The sequence below is a fragment of the Amblyomma mixtum genome, chromosome 2 (assembly GCF_055824585.1).
Source record: "Amblyomma mixtum isolate Tamu chromosome 2, ASM5582458v1, whole genome shotgun sequence".
Classification (NCBI taxonomy): Eukaryota; Metazoa; Arthropoda; class Arachnida; order Ixodida; family Ixodidae; genus Amblyomma; species Amblyomma mixtum.
The window spans coordinates 111681248-111706858 of NC_143013.1; the positions used below are offsets into that span (position 1 = coordinate 111681248).

Genomic DNA, 25611 nt, shown 5'->3' on the forward strand with positions numbered 1-25611 from the left:
TTATCTCTTTCTCCGACCACAAAGCTTCGTTCATGAGAATCAAGAACTGTTAGTATAGTGTTTCTTGAAAAAGGAATATGTGTGAAAAATAACAAGTTGTCTGCAATTGTAGACACATGTCTTGATCGAATTCTTTGCCTCAATCTATCGAAAAGCTCACCTTCAGTGCCTTCAACGACCGTTGTCACTTTGTGAATAATAGAATAAAAAATGTTGATGGGGTGCTTAAGCTCGGCCTTAAAGATATGCGTATATGTGTTCATGGGCATATATGTGACACTGGTCGCTCTGTACTTTAGAGTAATAGACCACTAGATGTCCTGATGCACCTCCTGTCTCAGTGGCACAGCGGTTAAGTGATGCGCCACTGCCCTGCGGCGGCAGGTGCTTCCCGTGTGGGCCTTTTGCGGCCCAGGTTGCTCTTCTAGACCAGCTTCTCGCAACCAATTATCATTTAAGAGTGAGCTGCCACGGTGCGCAGTTTAGTCACAATCCGATGGGAAGGTTAAACTGAGATCACTAGATCACGTGAACAAGGTGGCTCACGTGCACCGTAGCTTGCTCCTCTGGAGATTTCACGTGGAATTTCGGTCACGGCCAAAGCTAGCGTGTTAAAAGCATTTGCAAGTTGTTTAAAGTTCCCAGTGCAATGGAAAGAAAGCTTGATGCGAACACTATCCAAAGACGGAGAAGAAGATGCCACGAGCCCTACTCAAGCACTCCGGATTGTTTTGCTAATTGTCTTTGCCCTGTGTTCGTCCTAAGCTCTTAGGGAACTGTGTAACTTACTAGCTCAATTGTCTAAACCTCTACAGTGCAAGAAGTCTCCCAATGCATTTACAGATGAATAATCCAGAAAGGTTTAACGCCGTGGCATCAAAGGCCCCGTTCTCCAGGAAATCCGGAGTCGGCGTTTTGAGCGAGAAGTCACGCGCTGGCTGGTGGTCCCCAGAAAGCAACCTAGAAGAAAGGTGGCCCACCTAGGTCACGTGACATTGCGGGGTCATCAAACGTGCCCACCAGACAGTGGACAAACTGCCCACCGTGGCAGGTGGGAGCTAAATTAATGATCGTTCCCGCGGAAAAAGCAACCTTGGTCGCACAAGGCCGCAATAGGCAGCACCTGCCATCGCAGGGCATTGTCGCATCACGTTAGCACTGCGCCAGTAGGGGTACGAGTACTCTCAGGCATCTATGAATGTAATGTAGAGAATGACCGTCTGCATACATCGGAATTACTCAATTGCGCTATCGCGTTCTGCTCTTGCGGAGCTTAAGTGTCCACTCCAATTTTTTTTGTGGTCTCTTATATTACCACTAACTTTTCCTCTCATTATTTTCACCTCTGTAACACGGTAGTAGACATACGCTGCGCCTTTGTCCTTTGTGCTAATGAATAGTATGCGCTATTGCACATCGTGCTGGGATCGAACAAGTTGCCAATGAGAGAATAAAGCTTATGCAACTTGCATTAGCCTTTGATACTCTCCTTTATACCATATTTCCACATCCACATTTACACGTGCAATGACTCTGGGAATAGCACTTCGCCTGCCACAGAAAAACAAAGTACCAAACCATTTCTTTTGCATTCAAAGAGGTACAGGAATACGCTACCGCATTATCTTTTAGAAATGTACTTTGCTTTCAACTTTGATTGCTAGTACTGAATATGCATGAGGTTATGCCGTCGGGAACGTCTGCGTAACGTTGCTATTTCGACTCCTAATTTCTTCTGCATTCCTTCTTGCTATGAGGGATCACTAAAACAACTGCCATAGTATCGCACTCAAAGAATTCTGTTGTTTATTGATTATGACTCAGCTTTTGCATTTCTGCATGCAATATGTTTTGGACAGTCTCTACCAAAAACAAAAACAAAATCCGGGGCTGGTGTTCGGCAGCAATGAGGAACAGCATGTTCCCTTTTTCGTGATGTGTTCCTACTTTTCCAACCTGACCAAGCTAACTAATGTCCATTGGAAAAAGATGATTTGTGGCTATGTGCTCTTCGCTTCCGCCGGGCCTTACGCGACGTTCACCTTTTGCTTGCTTTTTTCAGGCATCACAGTTTTCAATGGGGAAGAATGGAAGCAGAACCGTCAGTTTTCCATGCGGGCACTCGCCAAGCTTGGAATGGGAAGCTCGCTTATGTGTCAGCACATACAGGTAGGGGCGAACACAGTGTCTGAGTGCCCTGATACTGTCACTATAGAATTACGCATGGTTCGAAATTCTGGGATGGCGACATGGCCGCCTCCCTTGTAGTTACTGGAAGTAACCTTGACCAGTGGAAACGCAAAATCATAATTGATGGGCACAAAATAAAAAAAAATTGACACTAATGGCGGATGATATACAATTGTGCTTTCAGTAGCCTTGTATTACGGAGACACTGCAAGGTAGCAAACAGCAGCATATAAATACAAGGGGGGGGGGGGGGGGGGTACTGTGCACAAAAAGACATGGACAAGAAGATAACACAACAAGCGCAGACTCGCGGCTAACTTTATTTGAAAAAATGACACTCCTTTTATAGTTTCAAACTGTCAAACTTTTATAGTTTCAAATGCGCAATTTGCCATGCCTGCCTTTGCTGATAGATACCAAAGTTTTGAGGAGGAGCCGTGACCAGGTGGCGCGCGAGTTGGCGGAGGCGTTTTACATCGAATAGAAGGGTAAAGATTGCGTAAGTGACCCTTCTATCAAACTGTATCAGAATGAAGACAGGTTTTTGGCTTCCACATATGTGCGATGTGACAGTTTGAAACTATAAAAGGAGTGTCATTTTTTCAAATAAAGTTAGTCGCGAGTCTGTGCTTGTTGTGTATCTTCTTGTCCATGTGTTTTTGTGCGCAGTACCCCTCCTTGTATTTACCATGACTGACCGACTACCCCACAAAGTACGCTCTTAAGCAGCATATAAACAAAGCTTGTAGGAAAGCATACGCAGTAATGTTTTCAGTTTTAAGGACAGTATCGTCTTTCTTACAGACCCTTCGTTCCTCCCCTACCAGGATTATTACGGTTCTACATTAATACTAGGGCGATATGTATTTGGGCTCTAGAGTTTTCACTTCAAGCTAACTGAAGAGCCTACTTAATAGGTCACCGCACCAGCGCGCCAAAAATAAAAAAAAACGGACGAGGTCACCACACTTGACGGGGCCCTGAAATACTCTAGACAGCTAATTCTTAGTTGTTTCCATCTTCCTTTTTTTTAGATAGCCAAGCGGTGTTTAATGAGCGTAAATTTTTCTGGAAGGGCCAGGAGTAACTAGTGAATAGACCGAAAAGCCTTGAAACTTAAATCGTACAGGTGATGCTACATGTCGCAGATCTGCATTTGGAGGGACAAAAATTCATTCCTTGCTATCAGTGACGCAGCCAAGAATCAGCTTCGACAAGTATGTCGCTCATATCACCTTCTTAAATCTGGGCTTAATTACTGGCATTTATTTTTCCCAAAAGGATTGAAGGATCGAAGTCATATAGTGTGTTTGCTTTGCGCGTATGGAAAATGTATGGCAATAGATGCAGTGTTCAATAGTGTTTGATCGTATATCCTCTTTTTTGTCATTAGTTTAGCGTATTCTCGAGTTGATCAATTTGCTCTTAATGCTCATTATGCGGCTCTGACAAAGAGGATTTGAACATGCATATCACAGTTCGCATTATGCGGCTCACAATGAAGATGTCAAATGAAACGCAAACAGGACAAATATAACGCGAAGATATCAACAATATATATTTCTGAAGAAGGAATAAAATAAAGCTAGATTTATACTTTCACTCATCGGTGTTGGTGGCATTGAAATGTCAGCCAAGGGCGCTAGTATTCAAAGTCTCTGAACTAAGATCTCACTTTTCTTCTCTAGTTTTAACCCCGTTGTTCACGTTTTATTTCGCACCCACTATACCTGGTTTTAGTGGGTTACATCTGATTATGAACATCCTTTGAAAACACTTTCTCGCCTAATAGTTACCGCTTGTTTCTGTCTCAGCATATTCTGATATTTTGGTCATTGCTAGCAGCCCTGAAGGCACAGCCGCCTGCACAGAGCATGGCCGTTAAACTTGGAAAGGATGGCCCCCGCGTAAAGCCGACGATGTTCTGCTGACAGAGCATGGGCCTCGTATTTATAAAAGACTGAAACAAAAATGAATTAAAAAAAAACGTTTCAGGTACATGCAGCGTATGCTGGAGGAACTGCTGCAGAGGTATTGTATTTTTTCGAGGTGGCTTTATTTGTCCGCGGCGATTCCTCTTTAATCTTAATCTCGAAAGCTTACCTGTGTAACAAAACACCTTGTACTCCAATTACATGCCGACCTATGCAGTGTAGGCTATTTTTAGCCATGTAAAGAGTGATCAGTGATGAGCTTCGGCTATTGAAATAGCAGGACGATTTTTACAGAGATAGCAGCAAATCTCTCATCCCCGGGTTTCACGGCTTAATACGGCGTCTGCAAGCATGGCGGGTAACAGCTAGAAAACATCAATCGTCACCAACAAAACAGGCACGGAGGAGAGTGCGAGCACTGCCTGTCTCATAAACGAGGCGCTTGATTGGTCGGTAGCAGCAATGGACGGAGAGGCGGGTAACCGGCCCGTCTGTGACCGTATGCATGTATACAGCTGGCCAGTAGCCTGCCCGTTCATAGTGGAAGACGGAAAGTATGGGGAAAGATGCGTCTTCGATCATGCCAGTATTGCGCCTTGCACGTGAGCGGGGACGCAAGGGGTGTTTTCTTCTGAAGCAGGGTTACTTCGCAATCCCACAGAGCACCGCTTCACAGTCCCTGTCCTTCAAATGTGCGCAGTTGAAGGGCTTCGGCAAACGGCAAACGCTCCCGCTTCTATACACAAAGGTGCTGTAGAAGCTACTTAAGGATCTAATAGACACATCAACTGGGACTGTTAGGCTACGACTTGCAAACGTCATTTCGCCTCAGCATCCCCACCAAATCAGCTTCCACTGCACTGCCGTAACGGCATTTCACTCTACTTCGCGTTAGCAGAAAGCTAAACTTATGCTTAGATTTTGTCGCGAATCTTTCTCTCCAACCGTTCTCTCTGGATATTTCATGCCTTCGCGCTTGACCCATTTCAGGTGCCCAATTTGTTTCAGAAATTTAGTACTTAATTTTGTCATAACAAAAATACTACTTTTGGCGGCTTGAACACTGCGATGTCGAGGTGAAGGATGCATTGTAAGTTCGTCTTGTTAGTCCCCCATGTCTTGTTGGTAAAAGTGCTCCAGGAAAATGAATTTTTTAAATTTATTTTTCAAATATCTCACGCTTGGCGAAAGGGGTAAAAGTAAAATTAAAATCTAGCGCTCGTCATTCATGTGACTCTGGCCTCTGCCCATGAACAGGAAGAAGCCTCCCATCTGGCGGATACCCTTGCATCTCGACCTGACTGCCCCGTGGCTGCTCGCTCGTACTTGCAAAAAAGTTACATGAATTCCATCTGTCGATATCTTCTCGGCTACCGGTACGACCTGGAAGACCCCCGGCGTAAAGCGCTGGACGACGCGGTGTCCGAGTACCGGCTGCAAAGCGCCACAGCACCAGCAGAACCCCGCGCTGCGTGGCTGCGTCGGGCCCTGCTCGACCGCCTGTGGCCAAGATCCACAAGCGCTAAACGGCGTTCCATGACTACCACGCTCAACGCCGTATCCAGGTCTGGGTTGCCATTATGCTCATTCAACACATCACGCCTCTCTTGTTCATTTTGGTAGTGATAGGGGATGTGCTACTTAATACTGGATGTCCTGCGAAAAATAGCCAGCGTAATTGTAAGTATTTGCGTTTGTTAATTGAACTTCAGTGATTGCGAGCAGAGTTTGCTAGGAGAAGGTATAAACCTTTGGGCAGGGTAGCATGTGTGTGTGTGATCGAGAAAGAGCTTTACTTTGAAGATGTGTGCAAACGATCGTCGAAGTAAAACGTCTAACGCCTGTTGCTTCGCAAGAACCACCAGACAGAAAAGGACAACGAGAGGAATCACAAAAAAATAAGGGCAAGAGTCGACGACGCATCTCGTGGGTTCAGAACTTTATCGTTTTTATACCTAAGGACATTTTTAGTTAATTGGATGAGGAATACATGACGAAAACGGAAAGCGAGTAACAATATGTGCACTCTTTAGCTGAGGTGTCTGAGAAGCAATCTTCCTGGTTTGTACTCTCCACTCGCATTAGCTGCTATTCGACGCTGTCGACTTCTTTCCAGGTGTAAACGTAAATAGGCATCCGAACCTTTTTTAATCATTCAATTCCGCAGCTCGATCTGAAGGTGGCTGTGTAATAAGGAAATAATACTAATACTTTTTAATAACAGTTAATAAGCAAACGCCAGGAACGTGTCAGCCTGAAAGGTGGTGATGACAACATGAAAATAAATTGAGGAGCTAAATCTACCATATCCTTGGCTTCTTGCTTACATATACTTGTCCTGTTCTCTTTTGTTGCTGACATAATAAAAACCGTACATTGTTTCTCTCCCTTTCTGAAATCTAACTCCTTGCTCCTACATTACGTGTTTCATTTGGGAGAAGAATTCGGAGAACAGCCCACCAAAACATCTCCAGAAAGAACTTGGTCTCTATACAAAATATAAAACCTTGAGCATTAACCATCGCAGCAGGAGTCTTATCGAAAAAAAAAACACAATTTGCACCTGCATCATCTGCTCTGGGCAGACAACGTTTGTGAACACCAGACCTTGAGCAGACATTGTTGAAAAAAGCCGTTCTGGTTGGCGCCACGGAGTGCTTCTCTGAGCATGCAGGCTTATTTATTTAGCTTTAAGTATCACAAACTCTTCTGAAGCTCAAAACAAATATGCACTGACGTGCTCCATCTGTGACACTACCTACTTTCCTATACTGAGGTGTACTGACCCATTATAATCTGCAAACTGAGCTTGCAAGAAAATACTGCCTATGCATAAATATGAGTCTTCTTCCTGGTATCTACTACATTCATGTTCTCATCCCGTAGTGCCATGGGCCTGAAAGTCATCTTCGTCGTACTACTGAAATCACGTTACCGTCCCGTATGTGATTTGATAGCTTTGGGAAGACGCTGCCTTTAAAGCTCTTGTTACCTTATATGACACCTTTGCCCGATTGTGTTCTGTATCGCCTTATGTCAAATCGTTTTATTGCAGTGGCGTCGAGAGAGAAAAGTTCATGCGAGAGATTGACATTACATGACCTTGCGCGAGATCTGGAGTCGCTCTCAAGCTGTCTTCACTTATCCTCACTAACCCTGATTAATTAGTAGGTGTTTAAATTCGATATCTCCCCCCACACAGTACCTACAGACTTGAGGCAGAAGAGTTCATTTTTCATTTTTTTTCCTTAGTGCAGGGAAAGAATGGTTATTACTGAAAGATTTCAGAGTTGATCATTATGTTTAGTATAACCGAGTGCTACTCAGCACCTTCAACGGCTCTTTGTGTGCTATTACAAGTGTCGTATAATTTTCATCTCATTGTAAACAGATGCAAAATAAAGCTGCCCTACTATTGTCCACGACTAAGAGAAAAATTACACAGAATTTATGCTTTTTATTCTCAGGCGTTTAATAGAGATTAACCGCGACACGAAAAGGGATCAACGTGAACGGAGCTACATCGACCTCTATATGGAAAAAATACGTGAAGCCGAGAAACAATGCGACCCTTACTTCAGATGTGAGTACCGAACACTTTGTACATTGAGGTCTTCCTCATGTGCTCAGCTGAGTGCGTTGCGATGCGCGAGAATTCTTGCGCGAGCAGAATTTTCCCACAAGAGATATTGTGTATTTTGTACAAGTGTTAGCCCAGCCAGAGTAGCAGCATTTGTTCTGCCCAGAAAAAAGCCCAACTTGAAGTAAAGACCACAGTAGAAGCAACTGGAAAATTTTTGGCGAACATTTCAAAATATGCGACCCAAATAAAAGTAAATAACATATACGAGCTGACTACTTCATTCTAAATCTATAACGCATTTACTCTTAAGAGGTTGACACAGTAAAACAATATAATCTCCATCGACCGCGTTAAATGATCCAGGTGCTTGCTTTAAGAAATGGCTGTTGCTCTGCATTCGCCACAGCTTGCCTGTCTTTGAAATGTTTTTCAGTTGACGCCATGGTAGGGAACATGGTGGATATACTCACAGGAACAGCCGTGCTTGGCCCCCTCTATCTCCACTGGAACCTCCTCAATCTAGCGACCCGTTCGGACACACTGCAAGCAGAGCTACATCAGGAGATTGACGCTGTTGTGGGCTTCGACCGATCGCCCATATGGGAGGACCACACGCGTATGCCGCTCACCATGGCGACGATATGGGAAATGTTCCGCTGGAAAGTGGCCACGCCTTTCAATATACCGCGAGGGTGGGTTCTTCAGCGCTATTTCAGACATTGAGGAAGGTTGAGAATATGTGGAAACGAACTGTGAATATATGCAAACACAAATGTCCTGCAAACATATGCGTTCATGCGAACACACTTTAGCTATACATGCATACTTGTGTTCTTTTAGAAGTAGCTGATAGGCTCTTTGCGCAAAATCAGTGGCCACATGGAATAATGCAGTAGATTCGAACCTGATGTAAACATAGGAGAAAGAGGAGAATAAGGCAGCGACCTGAGGTGGGAAAGTTTTCAGCCATAGGCTAGTTGCAGCTTATGCAGAACAGGGTTGTTGGAGCATAATAGTATAGACAGTTGGCCTGGTGGTACTGATGATACTTCAGCGTTAAAACAGTGGTGATAGTAAACCGAATTTTGAGGGCTTGAGAGGAAAATAATGTTGTTTTAGAGGTCTCTCCAGAAATCACGAAAAGAGCCATCCAAATAAGAGAGGAAAATAATAAAACCACTTTAATAAGCATGGTTGAAGTAGAAATTGCGGAAAAATAAGCCAAATTCGCTAAACGTGTCTGCTTACGAGGCGGAAGAGCTAAAAAAGTTCCACATTTAGCACACCCGCGATACGTGGAAAGTGGGGCAATAGTTCTTCTGCCAACACCCACTTCCTCCTCTTAGCCATAACTTTAGGAAGGGCTCACAGAGTATACCCTGCACTGCATAGGCCTACATGACGCTAATTATAAAATAACAAGCTCTAGTCGTTTCGTATTATCGCCCTTTATCCGACGGACTTGTACTCCGTTCTTGAGTCGAAGGTAAATCGATTTTCAGTTTTTCGATAAAACATACAGCGAATAGGAGCTCCACATCAGCAGGCAGGGCAGGCAGGGCAAGGCAAGGCAGGGCAGGGCAGGGCAGAAGGGCAGGGCAGGCAGGGCAGGGCAGGGCAGAAGGGCAGGGCAGGCAGGGCAGGGCAGGGCAGAAGGGCAGGGCAGGCAGGGCAGGCAGGGCAGGGCAGGGCAGGGCAGAAGGGCAGGCAGGGCAGGGCAGGGCAGGGCAAGGCAGGGCAGGGCAGGGCAGAAGGTCAGGGCAGGCAGGGCAGGCAGGGCAAGGCAGGGCAGGGCAGGGCAAGGCAGGGCAGGGCAGGGCAGGGCAGGCAGGGCAGGCAGGGCAAGGCAAGGCAGGGCAGGGCAGGGCAGGGCAAGGCAGGGCAGGACAGGGCAGGGCAGGGCAGAAGGGCAGGGCAGGCAGGGTAAGGCAGGGCAAGGCAGGGCAAGGCAGGGCAGGGCAGGGCAGGGCAGGGCAGAAGGGCAGAAGGGCAGAAGGGCAGAAGGGCAGAAGGGCAGAAGGGCAGAAGGGCAGAAGGGCAGGGCAGGGCAGGGCAAGGCAGGGCAAGGCAGGGCAGGGCAGGGCAGAAGGGCAGGGCAGGCAGGGCAGTGCAGGGCATGGCAGGGCAGGGCAAGGCAATGCAGGGCAGGTCAGGGCAGGGCAAGCAAATTGTATGTCCATGATTTCAAAAATGATCGCAGAAGTGAATTCATTCTGTGCTGTCAACGCACTGTACAGTAAGCATATATTCTACTGCCTTATCGAAGCACACTACCGGATAAAACACTGTAAAGTAAACGCGCCAAAAACCACACACACACAAGAGAGGAGAACGGGACAGAGCACCTTGTGTGTGTGTGGTTTTGGCGTCTTTACAATGCATTACCAACTAGCCCCGCAAGAAGTTCTCTTACGCGGATAAAACACGTATAACGTACTGCTTAGCGCAGGGGGGCGCTGACTATATTACACAAGGACTGCCACAAGATGACAAGCGCAACCTAGTAACCTTTAAAGTTCTGATAGCGCCCTCTGTAGGCAGGTTGTTTGGGGTCATCAATGTTAGTTTACAATAGAAAGTTAGGGGGGCGGAAAAGATTAAGAAGTTTGTAAGCCTTTGCCCTGCAGTGGTCGTAGTCACGCTGATGACAATGGACGTACTTACGATTGGAAAAGTGCGTAGGATATCTGGTATTTTTTTGTACACATCACATAGTGCGACGTCTTGACGTACAAAAGCAAGCTGCGAATTTCGAGAAATTTCGCAGGCTATACATTTGCCAATATATTTTATTCCTGGCGTATATTGCTATGATGTATAAAATGCAAAAGACAACTGCATTCTTTCAGAACTGCATTCAAGCTGCATTCTTTCAGAACTGTACGAAGACAATGTGTTTCAGATGTGCTAACAGTCCTTAGGTTCGGTCAATAGAAGTATGAAGGTTTAATCGCTGCAGTATGTACTGGGGTATGGTTGCCATTATGCTTTGTCATTATGCTTGAGCAAACTGAAAATTGACACGCGCACATTTTGTGGGGGTTATAGCATCATCATCATAATCATCATCAGCCTAACTGCTCACACTGCAGGGCAAAGTCCTCTCGCTTGTTTTTCCAATTAACTCTGTCCTTTACCAGTTGCAGCAACCATATGCCTGCAAACTTCTTAATCTCATCCGCCCGCCTACCTTTCTGCCGCCTCCTGCTACGTTTGCCTTTTCTTGAAACCCACTCCGTTACCCTTGAGGACAACCGGTTGTCGTGTCTTCGCATTACATGCCGTGCCCAAGCCTATTTCTTACTCTAGATTTTGACTAGGATGTCATTAACCCGCGTTTGTTCCCTGACACACCCCGCCCGCTTCCGATCTCTTAACGCAACACCTATCATTTTTCTTTCCATAGCTAGCTCGCCGCATTGTCCTTAACTTAAGCTGAACCTTCTTTGTTAGCCTGCACGTTTCCGCCCCACAGGTGAGTACTGGTAAGATACAGCTGCTGTAGACTTTTCTCTTGGGGGATATTGGCAAACTGCCATTCATCATGTGAGAGAACCTTCCATATGCGCTCCAATCCATTCTTATTCTTCTAATTATTTCCCTCTCATGATCCGGATCAGCGGTCTCTACCTGCCCTAAGTAGACATTTTCTTTTAGTAATTGAAGCAACTCGCTACCAATTGCGAACTGCTGTTCCCTTGCTAGACTGTTGAACATTACTTTGGTTTTCTGCATGTTAATTTCTGACCCCACCGTTCCGGTCTGCCTGCCTAGCTCATTGATCATGCTTTGCAGTTCATGTCCTCAATTACTTAGCAAGGCAATGTCATCAGCAAATCGCAACTTACTTAGGTATTTAACATTAACTCTTATCCACAACTGCTGTCATTTTAGGCCCCGGAATACCTCCTGTAAGCAGGCGGTGAATAGTATTGGCGAGATCGTGTCTCCCTGCCTGACACCTTTCGTTATTGGAATTTTATTGCTGACTTTATGGAGGACTACGGTAGCTGTGCAACCGTTATAAATATCTTCGAATATTTTCACATAACACACTTCAACACCTTGATTATGCAATGCCTGCATGACAGCTGAGGTTTCCGCTGAGTCCAATGCTTTCTCGTAAAATGAAGGCTACATGTGGAGGCTGGTTACATTCTGCGCATTTCTCGATCGCCTAATTGATAGCGTGAATAAGGTCTATTGTCGCAGTACTGCACTTAATTTAGCCAGCTAATTAAGCGCCCCGCTTATCCGCGGCTTGACGGAGACGGGGAAGTTCATCATCCGGTGCGCATAACTTCAGCCAGGCACTGCAGAAGCAGAGTTAAACTGGATGTTTGGTTTAGAGTTTATCAGGGTTTAGCCTCACAAAGCGACTCAGATTATGAGGGAGGCCGTAGTGAAGTGCTCCGGAAAATTCAGCCCCTTGAGGTTCTTAACATGCACTGATATCCCACAGTACAGAGGCTTCTTGAATTTCGCCTGCATTGAGATTCGACCGCCGTGGCCGAGATCAAACCCGCGTCTTTCGGGTCAGCAGTCGAGCATCATAACCACTGATTCACGTCGCGCGCCGATAAAGTTGAAGTAATAAAGGGATTGAACAGGGACCGGATAGAAAAAAAGTGCTCTAAGTTTGTATAAAGGGACGGGTAATTCGTGTAAGAGGAATGGGGAAGGAACATTAAATTCAAATTTGCGAAGGATGTAGGATTTGTATGCAGAGAGGCGGAACAGCAGGGCCGCATCCCAAGGCCGTTAACATGTATGCCGAATAACAAAGGGCTTAATAGAGCAGCTTGGAGGGTTACTGCTAATGTTACCGATGAATCATTGTGCAAGTTGGCAATTAATTCACACTGAGGCCTATCTTTTGAAAAAATTGTAATCAAGTGGAAGAAGCTGCGAAATCCAAGATTTGAAACCTTGCTAATGAAAAGACAACGACAACAGCAGCAAAAAACTTTGTTCTGCCGAAAGACTTTCTTGTGCCATTAAAATGTCTAGGCACTGGAGAAAGTGAAAACATTAATTCACAGTTGAAAATCAGTCATCAAAAATCTCATCCTGTTTTGTTAGTGACCGCACCATGAGCAGAAATTCGTCTTGACTGCTCTCACACGCTCAACCGTGACCAGCTCGGAAGCAGTTCGCACTCCTATCTTTCATCCAAGCGACGCCGCCATTTCCACTAACAGATTTTCCATACCATGGCCTTAAATGGATTGACGAGCAAAGCGTATGACTAGTGGGAACAGCTGAAACTTTGATATGTTATTTTCAGAGTTCAACGAGACACCAAGATCGGAGAGTACCTGGTTGTCGAAGGCACCATGGTACTCCCGAACCTACTCGCACTGCACAGGGACCCGAAGTTCTGGAAGGATCCGGACACATTCGATCCTTCGCGCTTCTTGAAGCCTGATGGGAAAGCCCAGACGACGAAACCAGAGGGCATGCTTACTTTCTCAGTTGGTGAGCTATTTTTCTTAACCAAGCTCAGTCATAAGGCGTTTAACGTGGTCTAGCCGATTTCTATTCTTGAGAAAGTTCTATTGTTATACAGCTTCGGAATTAGAGCTAGAGAGCTTTAAAAATAAGCTGAACTTTCATCGGAATCTTGCGAGATGGTGACGCAAATCATTTTTTCACTTCAAGCAGCCTTACTTCACTCGCTCGGAGAGATCAGCGTGAACTCATCGCTTCCGACGGATCCACAGCACTCTCAGAACATTTCCATCAAAAGCTTCACTACAGGACCTCATGCTTCGATCGCCGTGTGCCTAGTTTGTACCTTTAAATGACCTTGATGTTCGAAAGGAAAGGAAAGGCACAAACTGACCTCCTGGGACCTTGGACACCTTAGTGGCGCTTTAAGCTACGAAGCCAATAGAGCGCGGGAGCTTGGAAAGCAAAGGAAAGGCGCATAACTGCCCTCTTGGAACAGTGGACACCTCAGCAGTGATTTAGGTTACGTGGCGGTCGTGACAGATGTGCTCTGCATGCATTGGTATGCACAACGTTGTGACACAAATGCGGCACTGAAGCCATAGACCATCGGCGTTCATTGTGTTAATTGGCGTTGGCATTGACAACGTTTTACACTCCGATGATATTAAGGAAAGAAGTGCGCACAACTGGCTCCCTGGGTCAGTGGACGCCTGTATTGTGCTTATAGTTAAGTGGCGTGATGAGAGAGATGTGGGCTCCACGCGTTAGCGCTGACAACGTTGAGGCATACACACGGCACTGCTGCAATAGGCCGCAGCGTTCATTCCGTGAGAAAACTGTCGGGATCAACCATTAACTGCCACCTGCTAGTGCTGTTGCACTGCCTATTATAGCAGCCCGATACCCGATAGCTTTCGCTCTCTAACCACATTCAGCAGTAGTTGAACGGCAGCTAATTTTTGTTCGAGTGGCCTGGCTTATCGCCTGTATATTCTTTTAACTGTCAAATGAGTGTAAAATATGGTGGGTGCTTTGATCTATCCGAAGCATAAAGGCGAGATTCCCCGATTTTTCTTCTTGATAAACTTCTATTGTTGTGGAGCTTCGAAATCAGTGCTAGATAGCTTTAAAAATAAGGTGAACTTTCATCGGCATCTCGCGAGATGGTGACGCTGCTGGTCGTTTTCAGTTTGATGGCTTGATGAGGGTCCGTTCGCCTCAATTGGGAACCTGTCCTGGCACCTTGTGTTCCGGAATGATATGAGGTAGGGTTTAAGCGCAAGCCGTATCAATGAAAGGAAGTACCTTTTTTTAACCTTCGACTTCTTTTCCACACTTGTAGCGCTCAGGGAAAGCTGGCTGACATGTGTGGGAAGGCCAGATATGCATTTTTATAAAAGATCTTGTTAGCATACAGCCTGTTTTCCACTCAGCTAAGTGCTGCAGGCTATCACCCTCAAACATTGATGATTTGGAAATGCATCTTGGAGCCTGAAGCGAAAGCAATTTCTCTTCATCCAATGCATTTGTGACTAAAAATTGGTCAAAAAATCGATAAGAAATTGCTTTCTGTAGGTGAAGCGGAATATTTTACTGAGTGACGCTGCTCGTGAGAGCATCAGCCCCAAGATACAAACAACGAACCATTTTTTTATGAGCCAAAGGCATTGTATATTAGTTGATTGCTCGAATCGGTAGGCTTGTGAAAGTCGCAAAGATAATCTGCGAACCTAAAGCAAGAATACATTGAAAGAAAAGAAAAATAGGACCGAAACCTAAATCAAGTTAAAGACAATCCTAGCTGAACGAATCGTTTGCGTGTGAGGCAAGAAAAGAAGGAAACACGAAGATAGCCGACACTATCGCATGTGCCTTCGAATACACTTCAGAAAATGTCATAATTTTTCTATGGAAGAGCCATTTCCTCTTTTACGCGCAGAAAAAAACGTTCAATAACCAAAATCAACAGCTTCAAAACGAATGCAGTTCTTCACGATAAAACTGTGCCCCCACAAAATGTGAGTAGACATAGATCCCGGGAGAGTACTGAAGAACAAACATTTCTCCTTTTCTTTTCTGGAGGGGACTGTTAATAGGAGGCTTTCGTATTACACAGCGTTGAGATATCAATTGTTTGATGAATACTCATCAATACAGTGCCCAATTTCCGCCCCATAATCGACCACGTAGCCACTAATATACCCTATTTCATGTTGATTGTCGTTAAAATATTGATTATGAGACTAGCCTCATTATTTGGATATTGATTGATGACGCTTTGCTGTGAAATGGCAATAAACCACAACAGCACAATGATTCAGGAGACTCCACTATTTGCTCGGCTGCCTCATTTAAATGTAGAGCGCTCGAAAAGGTACCTGCCATACACAGCGGGCTTTCCAAGAATATGATTAGTCTGAGTGTGCACAGCCTCGCCCTCTGGTGTACAAAAAAAAATGCTTGTGCCAGCGCTCAACACGACGACACGCCAATCACCAGGAACAGCGCATATAAAACGACCATTGTGTGTGCTAGGAAGCTCGCTCAGCGCTCCTCGCAGTTTCAGCGCCTTGATGCTACTAACTATCGCCCATTCCTCTTCAGGCTTAGCGACATTTTAGGACACCAGAGCCATCTTCTCATTGTCGTGATAAGCTACATAAAGCTGCCACTGACGACGTAAGAAAGTCTTTCGATCTTCTGACTTATCGAATCTATTGTGTTCTCTCTGCCGGTATTCTACTGCCGCCAAATTTATGAAAGATCAAAACTCCAGGAAAACGAAATGAGAACATTATAAATGGATATTAGTGTTAGGAATACATAAAAGAAAGACAAAACATGCAAGCGCCCGTGTTGTCTTTTTTTTTTATCTTTAGCCTCGGCCCTAAAATAGGTTTTTAATGTCTGACAACCAATTAGACAAACTGTTATGTATTTTTACGAAGTAAGAAGAACTGGTACTAATTAGAACCTGTGGCGTGTGCGGCTGTGCAATGGCTCACCTGTCTAAAGCGAAGAAAAATTAGTAGCGACTTAACCACTGCTGATCCTTGTTTAGAGGCGGTTAAAGGCGGTTATGGCATATCTGGCAACCATACGCGTCTGTACGTCTGTAACGTTGAGTGCCTTCCGGACACTGGACAGGCAGCGCGCCCACACTACCAGCCTGATAGGAGGCAGTGAATAGTTGATCGTGAGAGTTTGCTCACCCAATGAACGCTGTGGCCTGTTACAGCAGTGCCGCATATCCAAGGATACCGACCATGCAGCGGGGTCTTCTGACCCAGGAGCTCTCATTGGGCAATAAAAATAAATTCACCACAACCACTACACCACAACGCCCCAAAGCCAGTAAAGCTGTGACCACGGACAACTTGAGACCCATCTCATTGATCTCGCGTATGGGGAAGCTCATGAAGACGGTGGTACGGGATCGCCTCTCTCCATACATTGAGGGTAAGGGCCTCTTTGCAGACACTATGTTCGGGTTCCGCACTCACACGTCTGCACAGGATGTCGTACTCCAACTACACAGGGACATAATACGAGCCACAGCGATGCAACAAAACAACAAGGCCATTCTCGCCCTCGATCTTAAGAGGGCGTTTGATAACGTAAAACATTCTAGCATACTGTCTAACTTGAACACCACTAATTGCGAGGCGGAGGTCTTCGCCAAATGTTTCTCTGCCCTTCTCTCTCTCTCTGGCTTTATCTCTGCGCGCCAGGAACTCCTCCGGATAGAGAACGAGGAATTCGGCCCGTACGCTGTGGGTACACGGGGTGCACGACAGGGGCGGTGCTATCGCCGCTCGTTTTCAACATCACCATGATGCATCTCCACGGCCAACTAGCTCAGGTGGATGGCATAAAACACGCGCTCTACGGAGACGATATTACAATCTGGACAACCAAGGGGGGCCTTGGGGATATGGAGGACCGCTTTCAGCAGGCCGCCTCCATAGTCGATGAATATGCTCCCTGCCGTGGTCTCCAATGTGCTCCCGTCCCATCAGGGATTCCACATGTTAGAGCAAAACACAAGGACAACACGTCTGTGCACATATCTGTGTCGGGCGGTCCCCTCAGAGAAGAGGCAGAGCTCCGGATCCTGGGTCTGTTCATCAATAACAGGCTTAGGCCGGACTCTATTGCGAAACTCAAGCGCACAGGCGAACAGGTAGGGCGCATGTTACACCGCATTGCCAACAAGCGGGGTGCTCTGCGGGGCACGGACGCGTTACGGCTCGCCCTGTCGCCTATGCCTTCATGACCAGCCGGATCCTCTAAGCAACGCCGTACCAACGCACCACCAAACAACAAGACGAGCGCATTGACGCCATCATCAGGAAGGCAACAAAGCGAGCACTGGACCCCTCGGTGGCTACCTCCAACGCCAAATTGAAGGCTTGGGGGTGGTAAACTCCTATCAGGAGTGGCGGGAGGCTCCCCTCGTCAAAAAATATACGCGGCTCTCGCAAACGGCTGGTGGGCGCCGCCTGCTAATTCGCTTACACATCCAACACATATGCATACCAGAGGGGACGGAAAACAATCCGGTGCTCTGGCGCCATATGCTCTGGGTCGCTCCGCTCCCGTGTAACATGTACGTGACTTTACATGAAGGCAGACGACAAGCGCGGGTTCGCACGCTTGAGAGGCAATATGGATCTAAACAGGGCATCTACTACGTGAACATATCAGGACCGTCGCCCGCGCGATTCCACACGGCTGCCGTAGTCCACCGAGGAATGGATGTCGATGGGCTATCTTTTCGGGCCCCAAATTCAACGCGAGCGGAGGGAGTTGCAATAGCTCTCGCTGCCGCCTATCCAAAATCAAGAACGGTTGTCACAGACTCTCACTGGGCTTGTGAACACTATCTTTCCTGTGAAATATTACCTCTTGCCTCCCAAATTCTAAGACGGGCTTCCGCCGATCCAACTCGCGCAAAGGTAATCTGCGCTCCAGGCCAACAGGGTCTACGAGGCAATAAGTCTGCTGATGCGGCCGCCCAAGCGCTTACGCCGGCCTCCTCCTCCGACCTCTCCTAGCACAGAGGCTGATAAACCGCTTCTGCTGTTCCGCGAAGTCTTAATTCATTACTGCGACAGCCACTGCCTCTACCGGCGTCTGCCAAGGGGCTGAGTAATGCGGAGGAGCGAACTGTGCGACGCCTGCAGACAGGAACTGCGGTGGAGAGTTCTGCGACATCTTTCCCATGGTGTTGGCATGTACTCAGAATCTCTCCCCCCCACTCCAAGGAGCATTGGAGACTGCCCTCCTGAACAGCTCTAAACTGGAGTCCCAAAAGCCACCAGTAAACCGGGCGCGAGACGGAGCTTCGTCGTGCGGTGTCCCGGACTAAGGATACCGACCATTTAGCGAGGTATTTTGACCACCAAAGTCTTTTCGAGTTTTTCACCACCACCACAACGTTGTCAGCACTAACACACGCAACCCACACCTCTATCTCAACCTCCCCCCCCCCCTAGCCTCAAAGAGCTATTCAAGCGTCCACTCACCCAGGGAGCCGGTTATGGGCACTTTTTTTCTATAAAATCTTCGGAGTCTAAAACATTGTCATCTCTAAAGACCGCAATAAACGCTGACAGCACGTGGCTTCAGTGCCGCGTTTCTTCCACAACGTTGTCAATGACAACACGTGCAGCGCAGATCTGTCACTACCACCACGTAGCATAAAGCACGACTGAGGTTTGCACTGACCCAGGGGGCCAGTTATGCGCCTTTCCTTTCCTTTCGAAGCCCCCGCTCTTCGCTGGTTTTGTAGCTTAAAGCGCGACTATATTGCCCACTGTTCCAGTGGGCCAGTCATGCGCTTTGCTTTTCCTTTGCTTTCGAAGCAGCCGCGCTCCTCTAGACGCGGCAGCGTCCACTTTTATTTTTACAGCTGTTGACGTCACAAGCCACGTGTTAGTTTCAGCTCTGTCACCAGGGGGTTTGTCGACACGTCATCGGCTACGTCATCATTCGAATCGACACACAATCATCCCCTCGTCTTCTTCCTTTTCCTTTTCTTTCCTTTTTCGTTCCTTTTCTTTGACCTTGACCTTTAACCTTGACCTTGGTACTACGTGGTAGAACACCATACTTTTACCACGGCTACATGGTTTGATCTGTGGCTCACTTGAAGGTCATAGTCCTCCGGTTCGCGACGTTAGCTTTACATAGCATAGTGAAGCTTTCGCTTCAAAAATCCAAGGTGTCCTTTTCACGCCAGCTTTGTTAACAGTCGCGCTTGGAAATGGTCTGATTCTCTTAGATAGCATTCCAATCCGTCACTCAAGCTTCACAAACATTAAATTATCGCTCTCTCTTTGTACCTTGCAATCACGAAGATTAATTGCCCTAGTCTGCTTATTTCACATGTGGGGTTTAAAAGGGGGAGATAAACACGTTCTCCCCGTTTAACCGCGGCTGAGCCAGTTCAAAACCGCGCGGACCCCACCCCGTGGTCGCGTACGCTACTGAGCGCACGCCGACCACGGCGGGACGTGCTCTACGGGAACAAAGGAACGACACACTGGCTGACACAAACAAGGCATTTATTGCTATAACAACAATAACGCCAGCTAGCAACAAAATACACTGAGGAATCTAGGATGTCCGACTCACCAGCACGGCTACGAGCGAACGTTCGCCCACTTTAGGGCAAAGGGAAGATCCTAGGCCCGACGGGACGGGGTGGCGGGAGCAAGTTCCAACCACAAGACGCCCGCGGCGAAGAGCGGACCGGCGCGCGGAAACGTCCGCGTGCTTCCCTGTCCCAGGGAGAAGAGACCTAGCCTTTCCCCCACGCGCGAGCGGCAAAACACGCCATCCGTGGCGCTGCTGTCGCTGCGACGCGAGCGCCCTCCCCTGTTAGCTAGAGTAACCAAACAGAGAAGGGTGCGTTGCGGAGGAGCTAACTACAGGAAACTAGTGCGCTGAGGGAAAGCGAACGCAGGGGACGAAAGCGTCCCCACACACAAGATAGTCTATAGCACTAATCATTCGACTCTCCCTCTTGCGCAACCCCACCACACCTCGCGCCGTTTAAACAACCATCTCAGCTTCCAACGTCTCTCAGGTAAAACCGTTGCATTCAATTCATCCGCTTTGCCGCAGGCTATTGTTCACTGGAATGGTCTTCCGTAACACATTGTCAATATTCGTGATCCAGCTTCTTTTAGGACCGAAATAACAGCCATGTTTTCTAATTACTGACGCGGCAATAACTATGGTACAATGATGTTCTTATTGTTTTATGGTGAGTACTAACAGTCAGTTGGCATTGTGTAATGATGTTCTTACTTACTGTTTAATGTTCTTCTTACTGTTTAATGAGTACTAACAGTCAATCAGCATTGTATAATCATGTCATTCATGCTCCTGTTGTTACCCCTATTTATGTAATCCTCCCTCACACAATACTCCACGCTTGGAGCCTGTGAGGCAACGTGAATAAATAAATAAATCATTCGCGGCATTGTTTAGTAAGTTTCCATCAAGTTCGGCCCCTGGTTTCCAGCAGTGTGTCGATCAGATTAGGCAGCTTTTTCCGAGAAAAAGAGTTGAAAGAGATCCATGCATAAAAATGCACATCGCTTGCGCTATGCTGCCTGAATCACAGTGCACAGCTCACGCTGTGTACCTTGAATATATTGAATGGTAATGTCTTTTTGTATCACGATACATCGCAATTAGTAGCACAGAATATGACAGTTTTCTTAGAAATACATCATCTACTCGCTAATACATTACATACTACAAATTGCAGTTCTGAGAACTGATTTGAAGGACTCCACTTTTCAGCAAAATGTGGGGAGTACAACTTTATTCATGCAAGCTGCACATAAATTACGGATCCGCCTTTTCCTGCTTTGTAACTTTCGTAATGACAAACCAGAAAACCAAATTTTAAGAATCTCGATATAACTTTGTACCTGTTCAATTATAACAGCGCTGCTTGTAAGGATCAAAATACCTGATCATAATTTAAGTACGCATGGCAAAGGTGTGACTCCCTTCCTCGTCACATAAGCAGCAGGTATAGAAACATTCATGAAAAATCAGCAAGACAAGAATGCCAACACTAGGACTTTTCTGTACAGGATTGATGAAAGAGAATAGATGCGTTTTGAGCACTAGAATGCATTCCAAAGCAAGCGAAACTCCACGGAAGGTAGCAGGGAGAAGATGGGGTGAGGTGATTATGAAATCTGCTGCGAATTGATGTCCTCGGTAGCGAAGGCAGCGAGTTTCAAGCCCTGGCCTCTTTCCTTGAATAGACATCACTGGTGCCAATGGCGATGAATAGTTTACAGTCAGCACTGTCCGCACGGCATTCTAGAGTTAAAAAACGACGTTTGCGCTACTGCATCATGAGAGCTTCTGTTAGTCAGTTCTTATCAATATCGATGCAACGTCAGGTACTCATAATCTTTCATACTACATAAAATACCTAAGCAGGTTGTAATTATTTCATGTTGCAGGAAAAAGGATGTGTCCGGAAGGAGGAATGGCGATGGTCCAGATGTTTTTGTTCTTGACGACGCTTCTTCATCGGTTTCGCATACTTCCTCAGGAAGGCGAGACGATCCACATTGCGCCACTGGGACCATCTGTGGAACTCTCAGAGACAAAGCTGAGGTTCATCCGACGCACAGTGTACTGACTGCATAGAGAGTGAATACCATTTATTGCTAGGCTTGTTTATTAGCCGCTGAGCTGCTAGTGGGCTTGCCGCACGAGGACCACCTGGCCCTGCTGGTGGTCCAAAGAGAGCCGAAATCTCTGCAGAGTAAGAAGTGAGGTGCCGAAATGCGTGTGAATGCGTCTCTAATGGTGATCTGTAAGACAGTGGTAGAGGCTGACGTAGTGTTCTAGGAAGCTGGCTCTCTACCACATAGTTCAACAGAAAGGGTTCTGCATCGGCTCATCTGTAGCCTGCCTTTTGCGATATCTTCCTTTTGCCCAATGGGAACCCATATCGCACAACTTTGTGGTGGCAGTAGCGTATATTCACAAGGTGTCACATAAAACTAAGAAAGCAGCGAGCAGACAAGAAGTTCAAGTCGTATTCTCGGTGCCTTGAAAGCTGTCGAAACATTGTGTTATAAGCAACATAGGTAAATGACCGGCTTGTGCAATAAAACCCAAGGAGTAATTGTAGGACGCAGGTTGTTTATCAGATTATCCTAAGCAGTGGTCTCAATTACATTCTGGAAACAGGTCGGTGTTTCAAAGAGCGCGAAAGCGAACATTGCCCAAATAAACGCAACAATGAAGGGAGCTTCCTAGTTGGTCAGTGAAAAAATTGCACTAATTTGAGCATGGAACTCGAAAAGGCCAAATTTTCGAAAAGAGTAGAAGAAAGAATTTAGGGTGGGATTGTTGAAGCCTATTTTCTGAAGAAAGCAGGCAGAAAATGCGTTTGTATGGCATCCATTACGCGTAGTAACGCGGAGACCGCTTTTAGAAGGGTTCCCGTAGTTCTTGGTTTCGTATTAATTTTTTTGGTCTGGCTTTAGTTGTTTTAGTGGCAATTCTTTAATTTTTACGCACTGTGGAGGTTGTTCTTACAGAAATTATTTTCGCGTTTTTTGCCCTTTTGCACTAAACACCATTACCTGGACTCCTTTCTCACTTTTTCTTCGTTCTTGTTGCTCATAGTCTTCATTTTTTACACGTGGTTACCTTTTGTTGTTTTTGCCTTGTTAAGCTCTTTTACGCAAGACCCGGTAATCAGACTTAATCTTTTGTCTTCTTAAATCGGAAATATTTTTTGTCTTATGAGTGGCGTGTACAGGACGACAGTGTCACACGATCTGCTAGTCATCCATTATAAGGGAAATTAATAGAGTAGTTGAATAAATAGTAATGTAATTATCATGAGTGAACTTATAAGTCACCAAAATGATTAATTACATGGTTAAATAATTAGTTCCACGAAGTAACATTTAGTGAATTGGTCAGTTACTTCACAAATTAATTGGTAATTTATTTGAACATTGAATTAGTTCGTCAAAATTATTCATCAATTTGCTAAATAAATAACTTAGTGATTACTTAGCTACCGAATCAGTTAATGCTTAGTTTAATTATTTAATTGATTCTTTTTACTATTAAATTGTTAACAATTAACTTTTCTAAATAATTAGCACTTTACTGTGCTTACTATACGCTTTAGCAAAAGGACCCACGTCGTCAGATGTGGTAGAACCGAAGTTACAGCAGAACACGACTTAGAAACAGCAAAGAAACGCCAAATGCCTAAAAAACGAGCATGCAGCTAAATAATCGGCAGGAGTAAAACAGATGATTTCACATTACCTGAGCTTACTTACCTGCTCCGCTGGAATTTTTCGGATCATCGTTCGTCTCCGGCTGTGACTTTTCACGGTGTTTCCTGTTATAAGTGACTGGCTCTGAAGGTTTCTTTTTGGTGTACCTCGAGCATGTACATTTTTTTCTGCTCGTGTAGCGTAATCTCTTTGCCCTGTTTTGTTTTCGTTGCTCCTGGATGGCCAGGTTAAAAAAGTGTTCAGTGAAATCCTTCCTGTACATCGCTTGTGGTATTCAGCTTGCTGATGCGATTTACTGCGTCAGTAGTGATTGCAAAAGGTTTCGGTATATTATTTTTTTAGTTTTGTTGTATATGTCATACAGATGTGTTGTCGGACAAAAAGCATGCTGTTTCCGTAATAAAATGATTTGCAATTGGCGCTGGTTCCCTAGTCTGCGTGTTCTTTCTGACACCAGTTACCGCGCGGCCTCGCTGCACGGTAAACAGAAAAACACCCGGATAAGAGGTCAGATATTTTTCAGAAAAGAGTACCTCGTCTAATCTTTGAAGTGCTATTCAAAGAGTGTTAGCAGGAGCAAACACAGGGACGAAAGGAAGAGGACGGACAAGCGCTCATTTTTGTTACGTCCGTGTGTTTACCGCACATTACGTGTACTATGGATCACAAACTAGCCCGCAAACGCACCTTACTAAGGAGTAAAGTGTGGCCACCGTCTACATAAAAGTTTGTTTAGTAGAATGTGCTGCACATCACACTGCAGCTAGCAGAGCAAACAGTGGAAATCGTATAATTTTTAGTACGTTTCAGGAATATGTGTCTGTTGCTTTTAAGAAAATTTTACAAGAAATGTTTGAGGCTATTTGCTTCACAAAAAACGGCACTTCGCATGCGTAGAAGATATTATTTCACTTCATGAGAGAGCCCTTTGGAAATAAAAGTACTCCTTTGGAAGCCTCATTTTAGCGTTTTGTGTCCAAGAATGAATGCGTCAATTAAAAGACAGTGACTGATTTCAAACAGTGTTTTTATAAGATACAAAACATTCGAGCCAAATATGTGGCAGCTAGCCTTCGAGTTTTTCAGGGGACCAACGCCTTGGCATCTGTCGAAAATAGGAGTGCCTTGATTGGTTATTCGATTTCAAAATGCTCAAAGGAATTAAAATACAGGCACCACCCTTGCAAGCCAGAAGGGCACCTTGGAAAGCTTTGCTTTCAACATACAAACACGTTTTTCTATCGCTGGTTACATGGTGCGTTGTCATAGGAGGCTCCTTCTGAAAGAAAACATGAACGCATCAAAGTAATTACGCCTTATAGCTTGAAGTATATGACGACCTTCAAGTGCAGTTCGAGTAAAGTTTATACAAGCAACTCAAAGAGCATTTTTCCATGAAACGGGCATTGTTTAAGTATAAACGTTTTTCATGGTAAAATATTAACTAGTAGTACCACGTACCTAATTGACTAGCTAGTACATATCTCTACGCTGTCGGCTGACTGCGGCTGAACGTGGTTTTCAGGCTGGTAACAGTTGCAGAGAGAGTCGCTTTCGTGGTCGTTAATGCAAGGGGGCCAATGAGAAGTAACGTCTATCAGGAACATTTTCCCTGTAAAACATAAAATTGCAAAAATAAAAAGGTCTTACTGAGGCACTGGCGCATTCTCATTGCCTTTGGCTGCTTTCCTGTACGGGGAGGGTCATTACGGCATAAATTTTTTGTGCAGTGGTCAGAAGGTTCCTGACGCATTCGTGACACCAAATAAAAAAGTAATCATTGAACTCGGAGCATGCAAACAAAGGATCGCGCTTTGCACTAACCCAGTTGGAGCTTGCATGCAATTTTCTTGCTGGCAGAACCCACAGCTGCGTATTTTGACGATGTCGTCATTCTGCGTACAGGTCACAGGCAGGACAAGGGCGATTAGCAAGGCAGGGGCAGCGAAGTATTATTGTAATTTCTTTGGCGTTTCTGGGGCTAGAAATTTGCCACTGGCCCCCTCCCCACCCCCAAACTGTCTTGTGTTCTGCTTTGCCGTCCCATTCCTGGCCAGGGTGGGTCAAAAGTCTTTTATTTTATTTCCTTCGCTGCCTTCTCGAGATAGGCAATTTCGATCGGAACCCTTTCCTCCACCTT

General features: G+C 45.8%; 1 protein-coding gene across 1 annotated transcript in view; it reads left to right on the plus strand.

Moving 5' to 3' along the window:
* LOC149360581 (cytochrome P450 2J3-like) overlaps positions 1-23896 on the plus strand; it is a 40025-nt gene extending 16129 nt beyond the window's left edge. Inside the window, exons 4-9 of the mRNA XM_089567876.1 lie at positions 2063-2169; positions 5382-5689; positions 7592-7707; positions 8141-8399; positions 12995-13185; positions 21660-23896. Of these exons, the coding sequence (XP_089424002.1) occupies positions 2063-2169; positions 5382-5689; positions 7592-7707; positions 8141-8399; positions 12995-13185; positions 21660-21841 (1163 nt within the window). The 3' untranslated portion in view covers positions 21842-23896. The remainder of the gene's footprint in view (positions 1-2062; positions 2170-5381; positions 5690-7591; positions 7708-8140; positions 8400-12994; positions 13186-21659) is intronic.
* The last annotated feature ends 1715 nt before the right edge of the window (positions 23897-25611 follow it).